Below are 24,433 nucleotides of genomic sequence, written 5' to 3'. Positions count from 1 at the left end.
TCAGCTGTAATATAACTCATGCTGTGTTGAAACGAAACAGCAGAAGAAATAGACTGCACAAAAGGTGTTGATGGCATTGACTAGAAGTCAAAGCTTTATAGACAAGAGGAAGTATATTTTAATAAAGAGAGAATTGGGTATTGATTTTGTGCCTTTAACGTCATTAGGTTTTACAGCATTTCAGAAAGAGTTTTAAACAATCCATGTGATGCTTTTTCATAGCTTGCGGTGTTCAGAATCCTTGAGGCAACTTTGAATCTAGTATTGTCTAGTTTTAGATACTGATACGTTTTTCTTCGATAGGTGAGCAAACAAATGCGAAAAAGGCCCAGGAAAATCCTCTGTTGGGTCACATTGTAAAATATATGGATAGTTCCATTTATTTGTCTCTTACACATTCCTCTATTAACTTACTGGTAATTTTCAGTTAAACTTTCAACCTTTTATCTTCAATGTGCATACTTGGCTAAACTCTAACAGTACAAGAAAGTCAGTCCTTGGAGATTGTTTCATTTCTGGCACATCTGATAGGCTGTATCTTGTTTCACAACAGAGAGTGCAGTTCTCCTACCCTCAGATAGTGTTAAACTCTGTCCTGCTGGTTTGGATGGGATCGCCATTTTAAAATCCAGTTTAACTAAGTGTGGTCTACCCTTTGTTCTAGCAGCAATTGACTGCATTTCATTAAGATGGGTATTTAAACCTTACCCTGTCTATGCCTGCAGAACAACAGAGCTCAACTACAGTTGGGGAGCTATGTTTGGCGTTAGTCTCTTGAAAAATCCACTTGCTCAAAGCTAGAAGGAAGTTTTTCCTATGCATGTGTAATCAACTTCTGCAGGTTATAAGCTTTCATTTAAAATAACTTGAAACTTTCAGCACCTCTTTGGAGAATATCTTCCAAATGTTTTGTGGAAGTAAACAAAATATACATGATGGACAAAAATACAAGCAGTTTTTTTAATATGCTCACTCCTTTCCAAAAAATAGTGACAATAGAACAGTCTGAACATCCCATTATACAAAATTACATCTCTTTTTGGCAAATAGACTTTGTTCTTGCTACACTAAAATTGGTGTTAAAGCTCCCAATAACTTGAATAGGATCAGAATTAGGCCACGTGGTGGTAGCATGCATTAGTCTCCCATGTTTATACCTAACCTCTGACAAATAGTAGTAGATTAAGTAGGTTTTTAAAAATAGATACGTTCTTCAAGTGAGAATATTTTTGTACCCTTTCTATCTATAACATTTGTATTTCCGAGAAGATTTAACTTAAAACTAGATTTTTTTCGGGTGCTTTTAGCCCATTCACATAACTTTTAATTTATAAGGAACTTTCCCAGCCTTTAATATTAAATAAAAGCCAACTTTAAATTCATAGATTTTAATTGTTATGAGTATTATTAATTTATCTCCAAATATACTGCATACAGTATATAGTGTTTGTTAATCCTTTCTCTGTAAATACTCCACATTTGTCAGGGTGTCGGTAGCTGGTTTGTAGTGAGCTCTGCTAAAGATAAATGCAAAGACAGAGCCAATAAATATCATGAGTGGGCTATACCATTGAGGGATACAGCAACCATGACAATAATCCAAGAAAATGATTGCAAAAAAATTCACTAGCTTTTAACTCGAGCTTCCTTTGCGTTCAGAGAGAACTAGAGGCTGATTATTTGTCTTCAGCATAATCAGCACTATGTGGGTGTTTCTGGGTAGAGTTTGACTTAAGTTTGTATATATAGCAAAAATATTTCTTTAATGAAAAGAAAACACAGCCTGATGTACTGTGATAATGTATTGCTAATACCTTTTCAAAGTGGATGCATTGATAAATGCTTCTGCTGATTTGTGGAGGTTTACCTCACTTCGCATTCTTAACAACTCCAAGTCTTCAAAATAAGAGCTACTGCTATATTTGATCAGTAGAGCTGAGTTTAATTGGAAATTGTATATTTGCTGATCAATATGATGACTTTTTTTCTCTTGTGGTTTCCAAGCCAGATATTTGCCAAATTTTCATCTAAATTATTAGGCAAACTAATCTCCAATCTGCTGTCAAGTAGAATGGTGAGTTCTTTCAAATATAACTGAACAAGAAATAGCTGTAGATGGTGGGTCTGAACCTTCAACTCAGTATCAATTCTTGCTGGAATTTATACCTAGGCTTCATAGCAGTGTATATTTTCAGCAAATAGCTAGTTGCTGCAAATCTTTCTTGATTTTGCAAGTCTAACAGATCAATTCATTTTGATGTTTTGTGAACTTATCTTGTTGGTTAACCAATTTTCTTTCCTTTATCTTGAATATGATGGGATCTTCGCTAGACAGAGGTAACAGATGGGGGCAGTTGTGTAGCTGGACCTTCGTGTGGCGGTGTTTTTGTTGTTTTTTGTTTCATAATACTGTTGCTAAATTAAGCTTGCATTGTTTCTGCTTCTGTGCTTGCATGATCAGATATGAATTAACCTCACTGTACTTAATGTTTTTATATTAATTTTCTTTCCCGCTGTATGTGCGTGTGCGTGCGTGTGTATTTTCTAAATGGTTCACCACTATGAAATTCAATATCCAGCCTCTAACACAGTTCTATGGGTCCTTTTCAGTCTTTAAAGCTTCAGTGGATCAGTCCCCCAGTGGCTTTCAGCTTAGAAGTGAGATCAGCTGATAAAATATATGTAGTGTGCTTTTCTAATCAAAAAGTTTCCCGTTATCTTAAAAGTTGCATGCATTCATGCAGGAATTTTGACTCTAGTGGTTGTCTTTACCAAACAAATGCTTGGGTTATACTAACGTTTTATCAGGTAACTAAATTTTTGGGAAACTATCAGATATTAAAACCAAACTGCTTTAAGCTATTGTTAAACTAGACAACTATAATAGAAATAAAACACTTTGGAATAAAACTCATTATGGCTGTCATTTTAATTCTGCTGTAAAGAGCCTAGATTATATAGTACCATTATTCGCTAGAGAATTTAGACAACACAAAACAAAAAGCACATCATATGTTGTTTCTATCTCTGTACTAGACTAAAGATGCTAAGTTTATTGGCCAGTTCCAGTTTGTGCTTTATTTGAAACAAAAAACACTAGTTCTGATAGATTTGAAGTCTGGAAAAGGTCCATTGAATTTGAATGGTAATAGGAGGGATATGTTCATTTAAAAAAAAAAGCTCGTTGGCAATGATATAAATGATACAGATCCTCTTTGTTAAGTGTTTAATTGAGTCTTTTATTTTCTTTCTTTGGGGTGTGTGGTTGGATCTGTAAAATAGAAGTTATCCCAAGAACGAGAGAAGTTTGCTGATGAAGACAGTATATTTTATACACTTGGAGAATGTGGACTCATCTCTTTTTCTGACTACATCTTCCTCACTACAGTTCTCTCCAGTAAGTATTGTCTATTTTTCTGTAATCTGTTATCACTTGATTCTTTATATTTTTTTAAATGTTTACCACTGATGCAATTTTTCTGTTATGACATGTACATTGGATAATTTTTCCTAAAAGGGATTCTGTTGACTACTTGAATCAAGAGTTGAATGAATAATTGGTAATGAATTCAACTTGTGGCATTAAAGTGCCACAAGTACTCCTCGTTCTTTTTGCTAACACAGACTAACACGGCTACTAACTTTTTCAGAGTTAGCCCAAGATTTTGCAGTATGTCCACTAGCAAATTGTGACTTCTTCATATTTATTCATTATTTTAAATTATTGAGCCTAACTTTATGAATATTGATTATTTTTGGCTTCCTGTTCAAAATTAAAAATTCTAGCGGAGTTCTTGATTTGTGATTGACCATATTAGTCTAGATTGGGGCGGGCAAACTTTTTGGCCCAAGGGCCGCATCAGGTTTCGTATATTGTATGGAGGGCCTGTTAGGGGAGGGGGTCGTGGCCCGGCCCCCATCTCCTATCCTCCCCCCTGGACTCCTGCCCCATCCAATCCCTCCTGTTCACTGACGGCTCCCCTGGGACCCCTGCCCCATCCACACACCCCCGTTCCCTGTCCCCTGACTGCCCCTGGATCCCGCTGCCCCATCCAACCCCTCCTCTCATTCCTGACAGCTCCCCCTCCCCCCCCCCGGACCCCTGCCCTATCCAACCACTCCTTCTCCCTGTGCCCTGGCTTCCCCCAGAACCCCTGCCCCTGACTGCCCCCTGCTGCCCCATCCAACCCCTCCTCCTTCCTAACTGCCCCCCCCGGGACCCCTGCCCCCATTCAACCCCCTGTTCTCCCCTGACCCCTATCCACACCCCTATCTCCTGACCACCACCCCGAACTCCCCTGCCCTCTATCCAACCCCCCCTGCTCTGTGCCCTCTTACCGCGCTGCCTGGAGCACCAGTGGCTAGCGGCGCTACAGCCACGCCATGCTGCCCGGCTGGAGCAGGGCCACACCGCTGCTGCCACCACGCAGCACAGAGACTGGGTCTGGCCGGGCTCTGCAGCTGCACCACCCCAGGAGCTCACAGCCCCACCTACCCAGAGCATTGTGTCGGCGGCGGGGCAAGCTGAGGCTGTGGGGGAGGGGGAACAGCAGGGGAGTGGCCAGGGGCTAGCCTCCCGGGCCAGGAGCACGGGGGCGGGCAGGACAGTCCCACGAGCCGGATGTGGCCCGCGGGCCGTAGTTTGCCCACCTCTGGTCTAGATAAACATAACTTGTATTTTCAGGTTTGCAACTCATTTTTTGTAAGTATTAGAATGTGCAAGCTTAAAATTCACTTTCCTGGTGCATTTGTTCTTGTAAACTCAGTCACCTGAATGCTAGTGGATAACGAACCCAGAAGGCGTGTAAAAACAGTTGAAATGAATTGTCCAAAGATTTAAACAAATAATTTTTTTGTATTATTCACTCTGCTACAAACTCAGTATATGACATCTTGTAATCTGCTCAAAGAATGTCCTCTGGGTTCTAAATAACAAGAGCTAAAATAAAAGCCTTTCTATTATTTCTATTGGCAAGAAATATACAAACAATAGCCGCTCTTAATACAGGACAGTATTTCTGTCCTCTTATAGCTGTGGAGCAAAAAATAATGGACTTTGTTTCCAGAGCTGTACTGATCTCTTTTGATAATGTTGGTGCATATAAGGGGGAAGTAAAGAGAAATTCTATGTTAATTTTCAGTTCTGTTAGAAAAACACAAGGAAGAAAATTATTATTTGCCTAATGAAATGAGACGGAATTTATTTTCAGACTTCCAAGAGAAGTAATTATAAACCCTACAAAACAAAACTGTCCCTCTTTAATCCTCATATTTGCCTAATATGTGATGAGCTGAGAAGAAAAAATAGTTGTTTAGTTCAAACTTTATTCTAAACACACTTTTAAAAACTGTTTTGTTCTAATCAGTCAATGAATGTTGTCATCAGGTGGGGAAAAAAAGACTATACAAATGTGTGTAATGCATAGAGCCTTTGGAACAGTACAGCATAACTTTTTCATGTTACATTCTGAAACATTGCTCTTACAAAGTGAAAATGATTATATTAAATTAGTAAATTAAATATGATCTTTCCAGAGTACAAGTTATACAGGTAATTCTTAAGTCAGTTTGGTAACAAAATAGATCTTGAAACTGTGTGTGACCATAGAGCCTATAAAGATGAACATCAGTAAATAACATTAGCTTGAGCCTGGTACTGTTCTGTGAAATTTTCATCTACTTGTCTTTTACTGAAGTTCAGTCCTGACTTTATCATTCTTGCCATTCCTGTCTTGGGTGAATAGAAGACTAGGATGAGGTCACCAAAATTATGTTGACTTCATACCTCAGCAAGGATTTCAACTCTTATCTTTACAGGTGAAAAGCTTATACAACTAACACATTACATCTTGGAATACAGTCTGCTGTCATTCAAAAAAATTCTGGGAGGGGCAAATTTGTGTCTAGCATATAGAATGTTATATGTGATTATACTGTATCCTGCAAAATCTGGGGGAGCAAAAAGTGGAAGACATAGTGGAACAATTCTATGACCTATGGATTAGTTGAGGCACAGCGGCGGGGCAAACCAAGGTTGGGGGGAGCTGTCCCCTTTGCTTCATAGCACATGATGCTCCCGCATACAGTACTTACCAACAGGTGGAAGTTCCTCGGATCATGTATGCTCTGTGTCCTTTCCAAACTCTGTGGTCTGTAGATGATCAGACATTTGGGAGTTCCCTGTGACTGTTTCAATGAAAGTAGCCTAGGAAAAAGGCAGTGGCATAGCAAACTCTTCTAGTTTTAAATTCCTTTCTCTTTGATGATAAATCCTGCAAATGAACATGCGCACCAGTCTTTGGGATGGTAGAAAGAGGTCTGATGACAACCAGTGGGTCTGATTATGAATGTTTTGAGGGAAGGGAAAGGATTTCCTCTCTCCCTTGCTATTGGTCTTTTAGGTGTATTCACAGGTGGTTTTATGGGTCACTTTGTAATGGGCAGCAGAGTTTGTAAAAAAGAAGAAAACGGAAGCTTTGCAAAAATGTCTTCTGGGAGGCTTATGGTAACACAAGATATGTCTTTGCCATGTGGCCTACGTTGAGTTAAGCTTTAAAAAAAAAAAAAAAAAGTATCCCGAGGAATCACCAACTACCACAAGCTCCCAAGATTTTAGCGCAAAAAAAAAAACCTCTCTCAAACAAACCAGGTACCCTGTGGCAAATTAGAAAACTTAATGTTATGTCACTTTCTGTATCCTTTGTCTAGGGCCCTCCCAAATTCTCAGCCATGAAAAACGTGTCACGGACTGTGAAATCTGGTCTTTTGTGTGCTTTTACCCTATACTATACAGAGACCAGCGTTTCTCAAACTGGGGGTCCTGACCCAAAAGGGAGTTGCTATATTATTGGGGGGTCACAGTATTGCCATCCTTACTTCAGTGCTGCCTTCAGAGCTGGGTGGCCAGAGAGTGGCAGCTATTGGCTGGGTGCCCAGCTCTGAAGGTGATGCCTCATCTTCAGCAGTGCAGAAGTAAGGGTGGCAATACTGTACCATGCCACCCTTATGTCTGTGCTGCTACCTTCAGAACTGGGTGGCTGGAGAGTGGCAGCTGCTAACTGAAGGTCCAGCTCTGCAGGCAGCAGCACAGAAGTAAGGGCGCAATGCCATGCCATGCCATCCTTACTTTGGTGCCGCTGCTGGCAACGGCTCTGCCTTCGGAGCTGAGCTTCCAGCCAGCAGCTGCTGCTCTCCAGCTGCCCTGTTCTGAAGGCAGCGCCGTTGCCAGCAGCAGCGCAGAAGTAAGGGTAGCAGTAACGCAACTCCCCCTACAATAACCTTGCAATCCCCCAACTCCTTGTTGGGTCTGGACCCTGACATTTACAACACCCTGAAGTTGCAGATTTAAATAGCTGAAATCATGAAATCTATGATTTTTAAAATCCTATGACAATAACATTGACCAAAATGGACCATGAATTTAGCATGGCCCTATTTATGTCTCTTGATAATTTACATTGTACTTCAGTAATTAACTAGTTCTTGACATGCTCTCTAATCAAGCAAACAAAATAGAACAAAAATATGGAATATAATTTTAAATTCTTAATTTAATAAAAATCTCATTTATAGTAAGTCACAACATAATTTAGAGTTCAAAAAAATTCCCAACATAAGACAAATTGAAGATACAATTAAATAAAGTAAAAAGACTACTAAATACTAAAAATTTGCCATTGCTGCTTTCTGCAATGGATTTTTACTAATATAACCAGCAGAATAAAACCATGAAATCCGGTCTAAATAGTCTGGGGGGAGCCCATCACCGCTATACTTAAAACTGTTATTGGGGTTAGAAATCAGGTTCTGATCACTTTGCTCAACTCATTGCTGACCATTAGTGAGAATCTTCAAAAACTAATTGAAGTGGAAGAAAATTAAGGTACTTCGTACTATTATCTGCCTCTTCAGCCTGGCAGCTTGACCCCTCTGGCATCCAAACATCACCCTGTCCCCATCCTAACTACTCAAACTCTACTTGCTATGATTTTTTACTTTGACCTAATGGGTATCATTCACAGTTCCTGAATTCCATTTATGAGGAGTATTTCTAATAGGCCACAGTAAATGAATTCAAGTATTCTTTCCGTATTGCTGCAGAGCACATCAGTTGGCTTCGGTTAAAATGCAATTAATTTGCATATTACCAACGGAGATAGCTGTTTGCATACTGCATAGAAGATGAAGTCTGTCACCATATTTTATTTACAAGTAATTTCTCGCTCTAGCACTGTCTTTTCTCATAGTTTGATCTGTGCTTCTGTGAAAATATATTTGTCAAAGGTAATAAAGTAACATTTAAATGCATCAGAAATTCAGTCTCATATTCAAAGGCAATAACAGCAAAATGGCTCTGAGGACACTGCACCATTTTTATTGCTTCAGCTGCTTCCCGAAGTAGAGGAATTTGAATTTTACTAGCAAAACTTGAATTTCAGTGCAGAGGTACAAGGACAAGCAGAATTAGATGTGCTTTAACTTCACTTCTTTAAAGTGTCAGGTAAAAGTTAAAAGTTCACTTCCACAGCTGAAAGAAATTTGCTTTTTGACAGCTTATATTTTGCAACAGTTGGAGGGGGGAAAGCAATATTGAGTTAGTTTACCACCAACTAACAGAAAACGAATTGTCATTTGAGAGCAAAATAAAATGTGGCAAGTTAACAGCACATGCTAATGTATGCAGGGCTTAAAGCCATTAAACAAGATTGGACACTTGAAAGAAAAAGATAGTGTTTCCGTAAGCAATTTGTTTATGAATTTACTGCTCGTGAAAGGAAGGATTAATAGCATTGGTTAGCGGCAGGTGCTATCTATGAGTAAGGACAAGATTATGTGTCAGAGGTCACGAAAGTCACGGATTCCATGACTTCCAGAGACCTCTGTGACATTTTCCACTTCAGCCCCTGAGTGGCGGGGCTGGAGCTAGCAGGCGGCAGGGGATCTGGAGTTGCAAGCTGCCGCAGGCAGCAGGGGGCCCCGCAGCTCTCAGCTGCCGCAGACAACAGGAGACCCCTGCGGCTCTCAGTTGCTGCAGGTGGTAGACGTCCCCCACAGCTCTCAGCCACAATGGGCGGTGGGGAGACCCAGAGCTCTGAGCTACCGTGGCAGCGGGGCCCCCCACAGCTTCCCACCACCAGACCCAGAGCTCCCAGCTGCCAGGGGCAGCGGGGGCACCCCGGAGGATGCTGTGGGCGATGAGTGACCCGGGGCGGGGGGGGGGCACAGTTTCCAGTCACCGCAGGCGGTGGGAGCCCCTGCAGCTCTCCACTGCCAGACCTGGAACTCCCAGCTGCCGTGGGGAGCATGGGGGGACCCGCAGCTCCCAATCACTACAGGTGGCAGGCCCCCCTGCAGCTCCCAGCCACTGCGGGTGGCGGGAGGACCCAGAGCTCCAAGCCAGGGCAGGGGGACTCCAGAGCTGTCAGCAGCAGCAGGTGCTGCCCCCTCTCCCCCCACGCAGCAGGGCTCAGGCTCTCATCCCTCCCTCAGCCCCATTTTGTCAGTTGTTTTTCTTAAAAGTCAGAGACAGGTCACTGGCTTTCATGAATTTTTGTTTATTGCCCATGACCTGTCCCTGACTTTTACTGAAAATAGCCACGACAAAATCTTAACCATGAACATTCTTTTTTTACAAGGCTCTTGGACAAAATAACCCACCCGTAGGTAAATAGTGTACACGATATTTCTTTTTGTTGCTGCAGTGTTTGAAAGTTTGACCTTCAATTTACTGATCATATAAGTATATATATATGTATATATAATATATATAAAGGTGTGTCACATATCTGAACTATATTACCTGCCTCTGTAAGCTCCATGGGGCTGAGACTGTCCCTTCTTCTTTTTGTATTGAACCGAATATGCTGGTATTCATATAATGAAGAATACACATTGTTGAGAGAGGTGGTGGGGCTTATGATCCATATGTCCCACTGAAATAAGCACTCGTGTTTGTAGCACAGTGGTCACTGCAATGTGTCCATCTTCTGTTTCAGAAGGAGCATTTATTGCTATTACAGACAGGAGGCACAGTGCTGATTCTAATATATGCCAGGGACAGGCAAGTTGCTTGCTGGTATCACAGCACATAAGGAAAGAGAATGAATGTGAGTCAGTGGCAGTAATAGTCCAGAACTGTGAAGTTGTTAGAATGTCATTCTTTATCGGGTTTCCCGGGGGATTCCAGGCTTTTAGAGTTGTAATTTACACAGCATTGTTTCCAGACTCTTATTTTCGGCAGTTGGACAGAGCATTTAAGGTAGAAGCTTTTGTTTCCCACAGTCCTTGAAGGTTATCCTGTAACTGATGTTATGTTGCTGAAAGATAAGGGTTGCACTTTAATCCTAGACATTGGCAGGTTGTCCATTTTCAGGTTTGAGGAGGTAAGTTTTACATTAATTGTCATTACAGCCAAAATATATAAGTAATTGCCATTAAAATCACACTGTTTCTCTAGTTCACTAACTTGCAAGCAAAATGGAAAGGTGAATCAGCAAAAGAATCTCCTTTTTCATTGAAACTTTTTTGAATTTTTCCTTGATGGATTAAATCGAAGTTAGAAATCATTTAAAAACCCATCATCCTCCTTCTCCACACTACCATTTGACACCAGTGTAGGGAAAAGCACGCGGCATATGTCTCATGCTTAACATATAAGGTCTCTCACAGTTTTGGTACATCTTGCTAATGAATAGGTCACATTGGGGCAGGGAACAAACAGAATCTTTCATACCCTGTGTCTAATCCATAAACTTGTATGTAATAGGCTTCCTATTAGACATTTGCCTCTTTGCACTTAGGAACCTTGTATTCACAAAATTGTTGTATACAAATGAGGCATATGTGCATACTAGCAAGGTAGAATAATATTAAATGACTTCAGAAATTTCATTTTAAATGAAATCTTCTCAGACATGCATTAAGGTCTAACCTGTGCAAATACTATCAATTTCAAGTTGTTTATCCCATTTCATAATGGTAGTAACACAATCTATACAAGAGATTATTACACTTCTGAAGCATGTAAAGGTCCTACCCAAACCATACAATAATTACCCAGTAATACCCTGCCTGTCATACTGTGTTGATTATCACATAGTGGTGGGATGCTAGGGAATGAGTGTGCTTATTTTTACTCCTACACTACTAATTTCCATACTCCATCTTTAAACCATAAAACTGCAAAGTATTTACTGTGACTAGGTGCATATGTGTACACACATTGCAATAGTGACCCTATCATATACAGCTGGGTCAGGACAACTTCACTCATGGCCAGTGTTTCCCCCTTAACATGCTAACAGGGTGCAATCAATTCTCTGCTAATTGATGTTTAGCCACCAGGACAGGTTGTAGGGCCCAGAGGATCCCTTCTCCCAGACTAACTATTCTGGAGATCTGCAGATGAGAAGAGGGGATGGGCATTGAGTCAAAGAGGATCCCTGTCACCGTTTGTCTTATACTCCAGAAAAGCTATTTGAGAAGGTATAGGAACCTCCCCCTCTCAACCTGGCAGCTAGGGACCACATTCCCGTCCTGCCTATCCAAGTTCCTTCCCCTCCACTCCGAAAACAGCAGCTGACTTTCTCTCTATATTTTGTCAGCTCACAGGACAACTTGGATTTGTATGTCCTTTTTGAGGCCTCTTGGAAGTTTGTACAGCTCTGGGGGCTGTAATGACTTTCATAGGATGTTCAGCCAGATCATGGGAGAAATGGTCTGGGATGAGGATCTGTGGAACATGGGAGATGGAATTCATTTGCACAAACTTTTCTTCCCATTGGGTGCTCTACAACTACAGTCTTTCCCCTCTAGGTCAGCTTGCTGGAGGGTCAGTATTCACAGCCTTCCACAGACATTTGTGTCTCAGAAGTCTTTGGGTACCTTGGGCTTCATAGAAGTCTAAGTGTACATTATATGTTTTTCAAAGTACAATTGTTTTTTTAAATACACCCAAACTCTGCATATTTGGGGCTGTGATTTTATTTCACACTTCTTGTGAAATGTACAAATGATGTCAATTTGACTCTTCCAATTAAGGTATCTCTATTGATATACTAGATTTCAAGTGTGCCCTATCATAAATATGTGCATGTGTGTTGAGACAGTTCATTTTCTCTATATTGGAAAGGATAATTTTTAAAAAATTCTAAAGAGACCTATAATAAGAAATTACTGTTTCAGTCTTAGCAACCCCAACACTGAATTTCAGCTAAACTGTTCATGTTTTCTCTATGAAGTGATTTGACTGTGTATACATTGGATAAGATCTTTCTTTATTTTTTACCTGTACTTTTTTCCTCTTTAGTTGGAGGGCAGGCAGCTTCTTTTATAAGGGATGTCAATGTCAGCGCTTAGTTGGTTTGTTAAACATACCATATGAATGGTGGAAAGTTCTGTCCTTTTTCTTAGATCAGTGGTTCTCAACCAGGGATCCGTGTACCCCCTGGGGTACTCAGAGGTTTTCCAGGGGGTACATCAACTCATCTAGATATTTGCCTAATTTTACAACAGGCTACCTAAAAAGCACTAACGAAGCCAATACAAACTAAAATTTTATAGACAATGATTTGTTTATACTGCTCTGTATTATATACACTGAAATGTAAATACAATATTTATATTCCAATTGATTTATTTTATAATTATACGGTAAAAATGAGAAAGTATGCAATTTTTCAGTAATAGCGTGCTATGATAGTTTTGTATTTTTATGTCTGATTTTCTACGTTTTTAAGTGAGGTCAAATTTGTGGATAAACAAGACAAATCAGACTCTTGAAGGGGGTACAGTGGTCTGGAAATATTGAGAGCCACTGTCTTAGATTTCAGAGTAGCAGCCGTGTTAGTCTGTATCCGCAAAAAGAACAGGAGTACTTGTGGCACCTTAGAGACTAACAAATTTATTAGAGCATAAGCTTTCGTGGATTACGGGTCCAAAGAAGTGGGCTGTAGTCCACGAAAGCTTATGCTCTAATAAATTTGTTAGTCTCTAAGGTGCCACAAGTACTCCTGTTCTTTTTGTCTTAGATTGTACTTTTTTATCTTATGATCTCCAGATATCTTTCTTTCTCAAGCAAGTCTTATCAGTCACTCTGCATTTTATAGTTGAAGAAATGTATTTTTAGACCCTTCTGCAGTCAGACATGATCCATAAATTTTTAAGTCACATACTGGTGCCCACTGGATTAAGAAGATCAGGTCCACTGGCACCAACAATAAAGGAACCTTTATGGGGGAAAACTAGCTGAATCCAATTTTATTTAATTTAAAAACAAAAAAGTAAAATACCTACATTGATCCTCTAACTTTGAATGGCAGCTTACATCAACCATTTGCCACAACTTCCTACCATTTGTATACAGCGGCATACCCAGGAACCGGGCATGATTGTATTTCAGCATGGTGCAGTTCATGCTATTTGTTATAATACTAATAATGCTGTTGCTTTATTATGTGTAGTATTTTTGTTCCCAGAAAGGCTTTTCTACCAATAAATTGATAACTGTTAAGCACTCTGAGGATATTTATTGGTTAGATCAGATGGTTAGCTGAACATTCCTTGCCCTTTAATTTTGCATAGAGGGCATGTGTGTACGAATGAGAATGGAGAGGGGGTGTTTATAGCAGCTGGAATGTTGCAATTTATTGTTTGAATGCAGGAAAAGAAAATTTCTTAATTATTTGAAGTGCTATGTATTAAAATTGTACATTTGCCTTAAATGGCAGGGTATTGGAAAGGAGTAGCTCTATTTTGTTTCCCGGTTCTCTCACTCTACACATGAGTAGGAGATATTTCTCTGATTTATAGAAGTACTCCTTTCCACACCTATAAAGAGGGCTGGTACTGTTCAGTTTTTTTAATTTTTATTTAAATAATGAAGTAGAATAATGCAATTGCCATTTCTGATTATTGAAAGCTACAATCAATTTTAAATTTTAGAATATGTTGGCTTTTTTCTAGTGTTATGTAAAAGTTGACAATTCTGCCATGGAACTAAAATATTAAAATGCCTATATGATTGAATTAGCTGATATGAATAATCTTTAATGTTGCTTTTATTTAGGGTCTATCACAGGGATCGGCAACCTTTGGCACGTGGCCTGCCAGGGTAAGCCCCCTGGCGGGCCGGGCTGGTTTGTTTATCTGCCACGTTTGCAGGTTCGGCCGATCGCAGCTCCCACTGGCCATGATTTGCCGCTCCAGGCCAATGGGGGCTGCAGGAAGTGGCGGCCAGCTCATCCCTCAGCCCGCGCAGCCAAAGGTTGCCAATCCCTGGTCTATCATTTTGTAATCAGTAATATGCTGGCCACGATAGAGAGGCAGTTCTGGGCAGTGGGAACTCAACAGCTTCTTTGCTTCTCACTAAAGACAGGGATCAGTGGATTTAATCAGTTCCTGGTGATAAAAAATCCCCGATGGCTGTTTGAACATGTTTCACTTGTTAGGCAGCTGATAATATTCCAGATAAATATCTAAGCAATGTAATTGTCACTTAAATCACATAATATAGTTTCTTTTTCCTGGTTGGATGACCTAACGCTTACAAACAGGAGTAAGGACTAACTCAGTGTGATTTGGATTGCCCTGTGATTGTGGGGACACTTCAGGGAAGAGGTAGCAGGATATAAGCAGGCCTCGAGAATGTTAGGAAATTTTTAATGCATTTCTTACTGTCTGTCCCACAAGGAAAAGCATTATATTTGGCTACATGTATGGATTCCCAATCTAAGAATGCCAGCATTTATTTCTAACCGAGAGAGAAGGACACAAAACACTGGAAGCAAGAACTGTGGACAATTTTTTGCAGCAGTCTTCTACGAAAAATTCTTGTAGAATTCTAAAATAGGATTTTATAAAATCTAATAGTGATATCCCTTTTGTAGGTTTTTAAAATTATCCTTTAGAAGGGTTATAGTTAAGGATACGATTCTGTCACGGCGGTCCTGGATTCTGTGACATTCTGGGACCTCTTGACTTCTTCCGGGGCAGGGCTGGAGCTGCTGGCAGCCCTAAGACTGCTGGAGCAACAGCCCCAGGGTTGGAGCAGTGGCCTGGGTTCGGTCATCCCCACTGGGGCTGGAGCAGTGGCGGGGCTGGAATCACAGCTGGCAGTCAGCCTTAAGGCTGTGGGAGCAGCTGGCTGGCAGTCGGCCCCTGGGCTGCCAGAGTAGCAGTGGGACTGGAACAGCTGCCAGAGATCAGCCACTGGCAGTGCTCTCATTGTTAATCCCTTCCACCACCCCACCCCCTGGGTATTTTTACTAAAGATCAGGGAGAGGTCACAGGCGTCCATGAATTTTTGTATATTGGCTGTGACCTGTCCCTAACTTTTAGTAAAAATACCCATGACAGAATCTTAACTTTCGTTATAATCCTCTATTAAATTCAAGAGGATAGTTGAAAATGCTGAGAAAAGATACAATTTTTATAGAATTCAATAAGATTCTTTTTCTGAAGTTTCTATTTTTTTTTCAAATTTTTTCCCCTTCACGTTCACACAAAGTAATTACACTTTTATGTATATGCGCACTGCCTTGTGATGCCACCTTTGTATATCCAAGCGGTCCTACATTGCATAGATAGTTGCTGCCCTCTTAGATAGGCCAGCAATCTGTGCAAGATGCTTTTCCAGAGGATGCCTGATAGAATCCATCCTTAGGTATACTTTCTCCTGCATCCTCCCCTGGTCATGCTTCTGGAACACAGCCAGGTTGCCATGTATTTCCCTGACCATAGACTGCCACAAGCTGCAGGCCCTGCTGCCAGTTCTCCTATTTGGGATTGTGTGATGTCTTCCTTTTCTTCCAATCTCAGAGATTTCAAGATGACTTGTGAATGGTCCTGGCAGGAACCTTCACCCAGATTTATTCCCAAGACTTAGTTTCCACAAACGTGCATGTGGACAAAACCTCATGTCACACTGTGTGGAGTGGTTCACAACCATGAGTTCCAGCTTCAGGGAAGACTGTAAAAAAGTAGGGCAGACTCCAAACTGTCTGTATATTCTATAATTAGATTTCACCAACCCAGTAACAAATGTGACCTCCTGAAGCACTAAACAAGTGTTACCATGGAGTCACAAACAGTCCGCTTGGGCACTCCAGTCTGTCTGGCCACCCAGGCAGTGATAAATGGTCACTTACACCAAAAAGCACAAAATATTCAGGTTGCTTCCAGTCCCAAGAGATCAGTCACTTACCCCAGATCAGTTTGTACCTTAGATCTCTCAGCAAAGACAACACTGATAGCCAATCCTATAGTAAACTAACTAAGGATTAATTAACTAGGAAAAAGAAATGAGAGAGTTATTTACAGGTTAAAGCAGGCAACATATATGCACAAATGAGTTAAGCTTTGTTTCTAAAAGGTGACAGAGATGTAATAATCAGTCCAGTGAATGTCTTTTAGGGTTAACCCAAGTTGACCCTGGGATCTCTGTTTTTGTTTCTTAGCTCAAGCCCTTGTGAGAATCCAAACAACAAAGATAAATTATTTCTTCTTGTGATCATCTTTATATGCTCTCCTCCCCCCTCCCCCCCGAGTTCAAATCGATGCAACAAGGGCTCCTGCACATAACTTCTTCATGGGTGGATTGGGCAATCAACAAAGTTTTTATCCTTGATAGTCCTTCATGATGGGTGAGGGAACCACATTTCCTGCCTAGATTCAGAAGTTCAGAGCAGGCATTTTTACAATAATAAAGCAAAACTTGCATATTACCTTATAGCATGGGATATAAAGTTTACAAATATGATTGATGCATGCACCAACTTACAAGCATTTTATAGAGTCTAAACACTAATTGCAGCTTTACAAGACTAATACCTATCTTAAATAATATTAACGTATAGTGAGTTGGTCTGGTTTCCAGCTCTGAATATATCAGTGCTTAGCTGACACCTACAGCCTTGGCAAGAGTTGGCACCTGGCTTACCAGCATATCACCTCACTGGCAGGAGTGTTCATTGAAAATGAATACATATTGTGAGTGTTAACACAGCTGTATCTTGAACATATGCAGCTAATCCTATTCAAACCAGTGAATTTCCTAGCTTTAAGCTGTAGAATCCTGGTTTGAATAAGATTAGCTGCATATGTTCAAGATACAGCTGTGTTAACACTCTACAAGTGTATGGGCTATATTTTTATTCATAGAGAAGAATCTTAACTGTTCTGTGCTTCTCTTCTTGAACTAATCCTTCCTGAAGACAACTTTCTACTAAATGTTCTAATGTTTTATAATATATTTCATGTACTTTTGAGAAGTCTGATTCCTCATTAGTGTTTTGATCCGAGTTTAGCTTTACAGTCATTTCTTATTAAATGTAATTGCTTATTAAATTACATTCTTCACTCCAGTACTATAGAGCACCTATTTGCCTCGCTTCCTCCCTCCCCTCCCCACCAGACAGTAAATGCATCAAGTATACATTTCGGCCTTATTATAAGTAGGCTTGGCAGAATTTGATTTTTATTTTGTTATAGTTTTGACAGATAATATCGATGATTATTTTTAGGCTTTTTTTTTTCTATTTTCATTTAAATGTTCACAATTGCAGGAAATTGGACAGGGTAGACAATAATTTAGTGACAGTAGACATTGAGATTCAAAAAGTTAAAGCTTTATAACCATGAAAACACAAATTGTCAACACCACATGTCAAAATATATGAAGTATATGCCCTTAAATCAAACTCTGCTCAGTTCTCCAGCAGCTTTTTTTTTTTTTTTTTTAACATTGCCTATTTGTAAATTTTGATGATGGAAATATTTTTAGTCAGTTTGTGTGAGTACAGTGAAATAAAAATCTAATCCTTCCAGACATAATTGTAAGGTTTTTTGTTACTCCATTAAGAGATATAACATGCTGTCCCTTGGCTCCCAATTATATAAAGGTCTATAATCTGTTTCTTCCCTGTTATCATTGAAACTGTTTAATCATCTACAAGCCATTGCTCAGCCTCCAAGGTCAGTCTTATGAGGGTGAACTTTTATGTGCCCCTGATTTGTTCCTGGAGATAATGTCCTCGCTGAAATACCCTCACACAAAAAAGATTGGAAGTTTGGCCAAGAAGCCAGCATACTGAGTCATAGAGAAAAATCAGCATGCTGATTCACCGGCTTTAAAAAAATATAAATCTTTATTAATCATTGTTGAGGGCAGGTGGGGAGAAAGGTAAGATGTTTTTTAACGTTTTTGAACCCAAAGATAGCAAAAAGAAAAAGCGTGCTATTGGTTTTAGATTTAAAACAGCACTCTCTTTTGGTTGTGATATTCTTTCTGTGTTGAAGGATCTTTTATATTTTGGAGACTGATTATAAACCTCAAATATTTTATAAACTTTACATATTGTGTCCCTTTAACTTGCATTTTTTCACTTTGGGGTAGAGGGATGGAGGTGGGGAGTAGCTATTCAAATATTAAGCTACAAATGAGTCATTTTTTTCTGGAAATAATTTCTAATATAACACTCTAGTTCCTTACTAGAGGCACTTGTAGAGTTATTAAACTTCAAAACTGACATTCAAGTCTTGAGCTGCTTGTACACCATGCTGAAATTCAAACAGAAAAATGGGATGCTTCAGGGCTTTCAAAGGAGTAGCAAGCAGTAAGTAAGCTTTTCCCCTCTTAACAGGTAAAGTTACATAAATGTGAAACATCCCAGAAAAGAAAACTACTTGAGGATCATATTCAGACAGGTCTGAAAGGGACATTATTCAGACTGCTCAGTCAACAATTTGGCATATCAGGCATTTGTTGGATTACAGGCATGTGTCTAGGCAGGTAACACTTTTCCTATGTAGTGTTTATTTGTTCCATACGTGTGAATAGCAAGCATATTGGAATTGACAAGAATTCCACATTCGAAAGCACTTGAGACAAGTTTGCAAGCTTCAGTAAATAATGCCTGCTTCACAACTATAGAAAAGACAGGTACAACACAGGAAAAGTGTTAAGTGAATGGCTTGCTTAAATATAGCTTCTACCAGTTGGCATTTAAATTAAAATAAAAGGGCCGAAGAACCTTTTTTAAAAGTAAAGGTCCCCTCTTTCCTGTGGTCTTCACTCATTTCTGATTTAGCTTTTAATGTAGTGCTGTCTGGTAATGGAGGGTACTCAGTTACTTTTTTAACTGTCTACTATTATATTCTTTTAATTACACCTCTTGCATAGTTGTTGATCATTTAAATTGAGTACATATTAGGTCTGTCGATTAATCGCAGTTAACTCGCGAATAACTCAAAAATTAATCGCAGTTTGAATCACATGGTTAAACAATAGAATACCAAATGAAATTTATTAAATATTTTGATGTTTTTCTACATTTTCATACATATTGTATTCTGTGTTGTAATTGTAATCAGTGTATATTATTTTTGATTACAAATATTTGCATTGTAAAAATTATAAACAAAAACCAATATTTTTCAATTCACCTCATACAAGTACTGTAGTGCAATTTCCTTGTGAAAGCACAACTTACAAATATAGATTTATTTTTTTTTAGTTACATAACTGCACTCAGAAACAAAACAATGTAAGACTTCAGAGCCTACAAATCCTCTCAGTCCTACTTCTTGTTCAGGCAATCACTAAGACAAACAAGTTTGTTTACATTTACAGGTGATAATGCTGCCCTCTTCTTATTTACAATGTCACCAAAAGGTGAGAACAGGCATTTGTATGGCACTTTTGTAGCTGGCCTTGCAAGGTATTTATGTGCCAGATATGCTAAACATTCATATGCCCCTTCATGCTTCGGCCACCATTCAAGAGAATATGCTTCCATGCTGATGACACTCATACATTAATTAAATTTGTGACTGAACTCCTTGGGGAGAATTGTATGTCCCCAGTTCTGTTTTACCCGCATTCTGCCATATATTTCATGTTATAGCAGTCTCAGATGATGATCCAGCACATGTTGTTCATTTTACAAACACTTTCACTGAAGATCTGACAAAACGCAAAGAAGATACCAATGTGAGATTTCTAAAGATAGCTACAGCACTTGGCCCAAGGTTTAAGAATCTGAAGTGCCTTCCAAAATCTGAGAGGGACGAGGTGTGGAGCATGCTTTCAGAAGTTTTAAAAGAGTAACACTCCAATGCGAAAACTACAGAACCTGAACCACCAAAAACGTAAATCAACCTTCTGCTGGTGGCATCTGACTCAGATAATGAAAACGAACATGCATTGGTACGTACTGCTTTGGATCATTATCGAGCAGAACCCATCATCAGCATGGGTGCATTTCCTCTGGAATGGTGGTTGAAGCATGAAAGGAGATATGAATCTTTAGCGCATCTGGCACGTAAATATCTTACGATGCTGGCTACAACAATGCCATGCGAATACCAATTCTCACTTTCAGGTGACATTGTAAACAAGAAGAGGGCAGCATTATGTCCTGTAAATGTAAACAAACTTGTTTGTCTTAGCGATTGGCTGAACAAGAAGTAGGACTGAGTGACTTGTAGCCTCTAAAGTTTTACATTGTTTTATTTTTGAATGCAGTTTTTTTGTACATAAGTCAACATTTGTAAGTTCAACTTTCATGAGAAAGAGATTGCACTACAGTACTTGTATTAGGTGAATTGAAAAATACTATTTCTTTTGTTTATTTTACAGTGCAAATACTTGAAATCAAAAATAAAGTGAACAATGTACACTTTGTATTCTGTGTTGTAATTGAAATCAATATATTTGAAAATGTAGAAAACATCCAAAAATATGTAAATAGTAGTCTATTATTGTTTAACAGTGCGATTAATTTTTTTAATTGCTTGACAGCCTGAGTAAATATAAAAAATTATAAATCCCTAATTATTTGCAGGCATTTGGAACAGATTACTTTGATCTGGATCAAATTTTTGGCCTGTTCATGTATATTCTATGGCTCGGCTCTTCATTTCTGGAGATCCCAGTTCAAATTTGTTAAGTTAAAATAACTCTCCCCTGCTCATATTTTTGAGTACAGAAAATTGGCTGACTCTGCTCAGTAAAGGAATAGGACCAGAACGGCAGTGGATATTTTAGGTCAAAGGTGCAGGTTTGTTAGTTGAATGACGGAGGCTTTACTTATCCAGAACCTGCGCAGGATATGCTTGACTGAAACTGATGCGCTTTAAACCCTTACTTTCGTGAACATTGAAACTTGCTACATTAATTGGGGGAGGAGGGATTTATGAAAAGGGAGAGATTCCTTCAATATGGAGCAACAGTTTCAGGGTGTGGGGAGAGGAGGAGAATAGGTCAAATAAGACAGCTCCAAAAATGATAAAATGTGAAAAACTGATAGAAACTAATACTTGCCTATTTTTTGGTGGTTGTTGTACAGTGCTTCTGATATTAGTAAACTGCAGTAAAGAACAACAATTCTATGGAAACTGTTCCACTGAATAATGTACCTTCTGTTCAAAATGACATGGTTGGATTGAACGTGCTTAATCAGTCCATCTAATTGTCTGAACATCCCTATATGACTTTATAATGATGGATTGAGAATCGGTTGTTTCTTTTATGAAGTCCTTGCAGCCGGTCTGTGATTAGGCTGGATGGTACAGTTCTCATGTTTAGAGGCATTACAGGTAGTTTTTCGGTTTTTTTCATCAAGCTTTTATGTAGGGATTTATTTCTGTTTGTACAAATCTTGCCAGAAAAATGTGGCTGCTCTTTACAATAATTTCCAAATTAGTGGAAAAGGGGAATGTAATAAATATGGATATGGATTTTAAATTTTTAATCTCAAGAAATTGTCTTCACAAAATTCATTAAAACTGGTTTGGCTGTTTACACCATTACGTGGAACAAAGATGGCTGAAGAACTGCAGACAACGAGAAATGATAAATGGCAATGCATCAGATTGGGAGACAGATGGGTTAGCACAGGTATCGGTGTTCAGTCTGGCCTACTTTAGCATCTTTCTTAAAGAGCTTGAAGAAGTGGGTAAACAGCATATTAATGATATTTGCAGATGCCAATGATGGCAGAGAAATAATGCTGAATACATAAAGAGCTTAGAAATAGAAAAGAAAATGAGATTGAATTTAGAAAAACACAGATTTAACGTATCTGAGGGGAAATAATGAAATGAAAAAATCCTGGTTAGCAGTAATGCCATATGTGACGATGGAGTGAAGGCGGACAGAAACAAAGAGCTTTTGTTTGAAATGCAACATTTCAGTGCGCCTCCCCCCCCCCCCAAAAAAAATAAAAAAAAAAGAAAAAAGCCAAAGCAATTTTTGATTTACACAGAGGCATCAAGTTACAGAAAAGGGAGGAGATAACTGTGTCTGAGGGCACTTAGGGTTGTGAGGCATCTCATCACCACCTGCTCTTCATATGAAGCAGGCTTGTCTGTGCCTGCTGTGGATCAGTCCCCAAATGCACCAGCCTGTGGTAACACAAGAACTATTTTCCAGGCCTCACTCCATCTGCACAGGTAGCAATAGGCACATGCCAACCTCTGAGTCCCTGGAGTGTTCCCTTCAGTGTCCAGCCACCTGTCCACTGAACACTCACAAAATTATCAGGCCCAGTGTTCCCAAAGGAAGAGAACAAACCAGTTTATCAGATCAGCAGTTTGTGCTGCTCAGAACCGGCACCTTGCTTAACACCGGAGCCCTAAGATATATTTGTAGTAAAAACAAGAATAAGTTTATTATTAAAGAGAATAGAGATTCAAGTAATTATGAGTAAGAATCTTGGAAACAAACTTACATGTAGTACAAAATCATAACGCTCTTTCTGAAGACTGAATAGGTTAACCTGCCTAAAGCAGTTAATCTCACCCAAAGTTCTCTTCAGCGATTTTCAAAGCTTGGTTGAGACCCCTCTTTTATAAAGCAAAGGTGCTCTTTTTTCCTTGCTCAATGACAAGTGCCAGGGTGTTGTCTTTGCCTCCCAAATATAGTGGTGCAAACCCCTCCCTCTTACGCCCAGGCTGCTTTTTCTTCCTGTTTTTCTTTTGGAAAATCTTAATCCTTCATTTGCAGTCAGTCCAGACTGCTGATAGGGGACCCATAAATATAAATTAATGGAGATATTCTGTCTCCTAGAACTAGAAGGGACCTTGAAAGGTCATCAAGTCCAGCCCCCTGCCTTCACTAGCAGGACCAAGTACTGATTTTACCCTAGATCCCTAAGTGGCCCCCTCAAGGATTGAACTCACAACCCTGGGTTTAGCAGGCCAATGCTCAAACCACTGAGCTATCCCTCCCCCCCATTGTGAAACATAGAGTGTTTAATTTATATGTGATCAGACAGATAGATGAACATTTATTTTCTGAGAGAACCTCCTTTTCACCTTTACTGGTGACTAGTCTCTAGGCACAAACATAGCATATTTGCATATCTGTACATACGTTTCACAGTGACATTGACAATCATTGTGACATCATCTTTTATTTGAGACCTCACGTGACATTTTTTGGTGAACCAGATTGTATGTAGCAGAATCAGGAGATTCTTGTAGACCCTCTGCACTCCTTTGACAGTTGATATTAAGAGGTTGTTGGGTTACAATAATTGCTCTTTAAATGGCTTTGATGACAACTTCAGGTAGAAGACTGCATTCAGTGTTTGGGCGTCTCAGTATCTGAGAGATTTCCAAGAAGAATGGCACATGATTATGAGGCTGAAGAGACTGACCCATAAGTAAAGATCTAACAATGTTTAAGTTGTCTAAGCTACAACCAAGATGGGCAGACCTAACTAGCTACAAATATCTGAAGGATGTACTTATCTAGGAGAAAGAGAACTGAGTAGTACAAGGTGGTATAATTCAAAGTAGAAGGGAAATGTTGGCTTTATATCAGGAAATAATTCTGATAGCAATATGTATTCGGTTGTGGAATCGATACATCCAAAAGAAGATGTTAAAATCATATGACTTGGAACCTTAAAAATTATGCTGGCCAGAGGACTAGAATATGTACTGTAGACAACAATCCTGCACTAGAATGGGTAAGAGCTAGATGACCTAATAGGTCTTTCTATTTTCTAGGTTATCTGATTCTGATTTCCATTTATTATGTGCATCTAGTGCTCCATAAAAATTATGGCAGTTAGGCATCCATATTAAAGGAGGAAATAGATTGCTTAGATTATTTAAAAGTTAAGTATATTAATTATTGGGTTAGTTAATTTAAAATTTTTCCTCTTAAAAAGCTACCTGATCCTGCAGATTTTCCTAAGATGTAACTGCCATGTGTTTTTAACTTTAATTTTGCAAGTGGTAGACTTCTATTCTGGTTTTATAAACTGTTTTCTTAAAATATATCTTTTATATATATATTTAGGGAAGGTGAGAAAAAGCTTTTCTAAAGGATAAGTTGAGTTCCTTGTTCTCTGTGTTTACCCAGTGTGTGTGAGAGAGAATAGGGTACTGTATTTTTTTATGAAAACAGTCCTAGAATTTTAACAAA

General features: G+C 39.3%; 1 protein-coding gene across 1 annotated transcript in view; it reads left to right on the top strand.

Moving 5' to 3' along the window:
* MICU1 (mitochondrial calcium uptake 1) overlaps window positions 1-24,433 on the top strand; it is a 221,834-nt gene that overhangs the window by 113,822 nt on the left and 83,579 nt on the right. The window contains exon 6 of the mRNA XM_054033805.1: window positions 3,283-3,397. Within this exon, the coding sequence (XP_053889780.1) occupies window positions 3,283-3,397 (115 nt within the window). The remainder of the gene's footprint in view (window positions 1-3,282; window positions 3,398-24,433) is intronic.

The sequence above is a fragment of the Malaclemys terrapin genome, chromosome 7, assembly GCF_027887155.1.
Source record: "Malaclemys terrapin pileata isolate rMalTer1 chromosome 7, rMalTer1.hap1, whole genome shotgun sequence".
Lineage (NCBI taxonomy): Eukaryota > Metazoa > Chordata > Testudines > Emydidae > Malaclemys > Malaclemys terrapin.
Note: the sequence above shows the minus strand (reverse complement) of the source record. Positions and strands in the feature narration are given on the sequence as shown.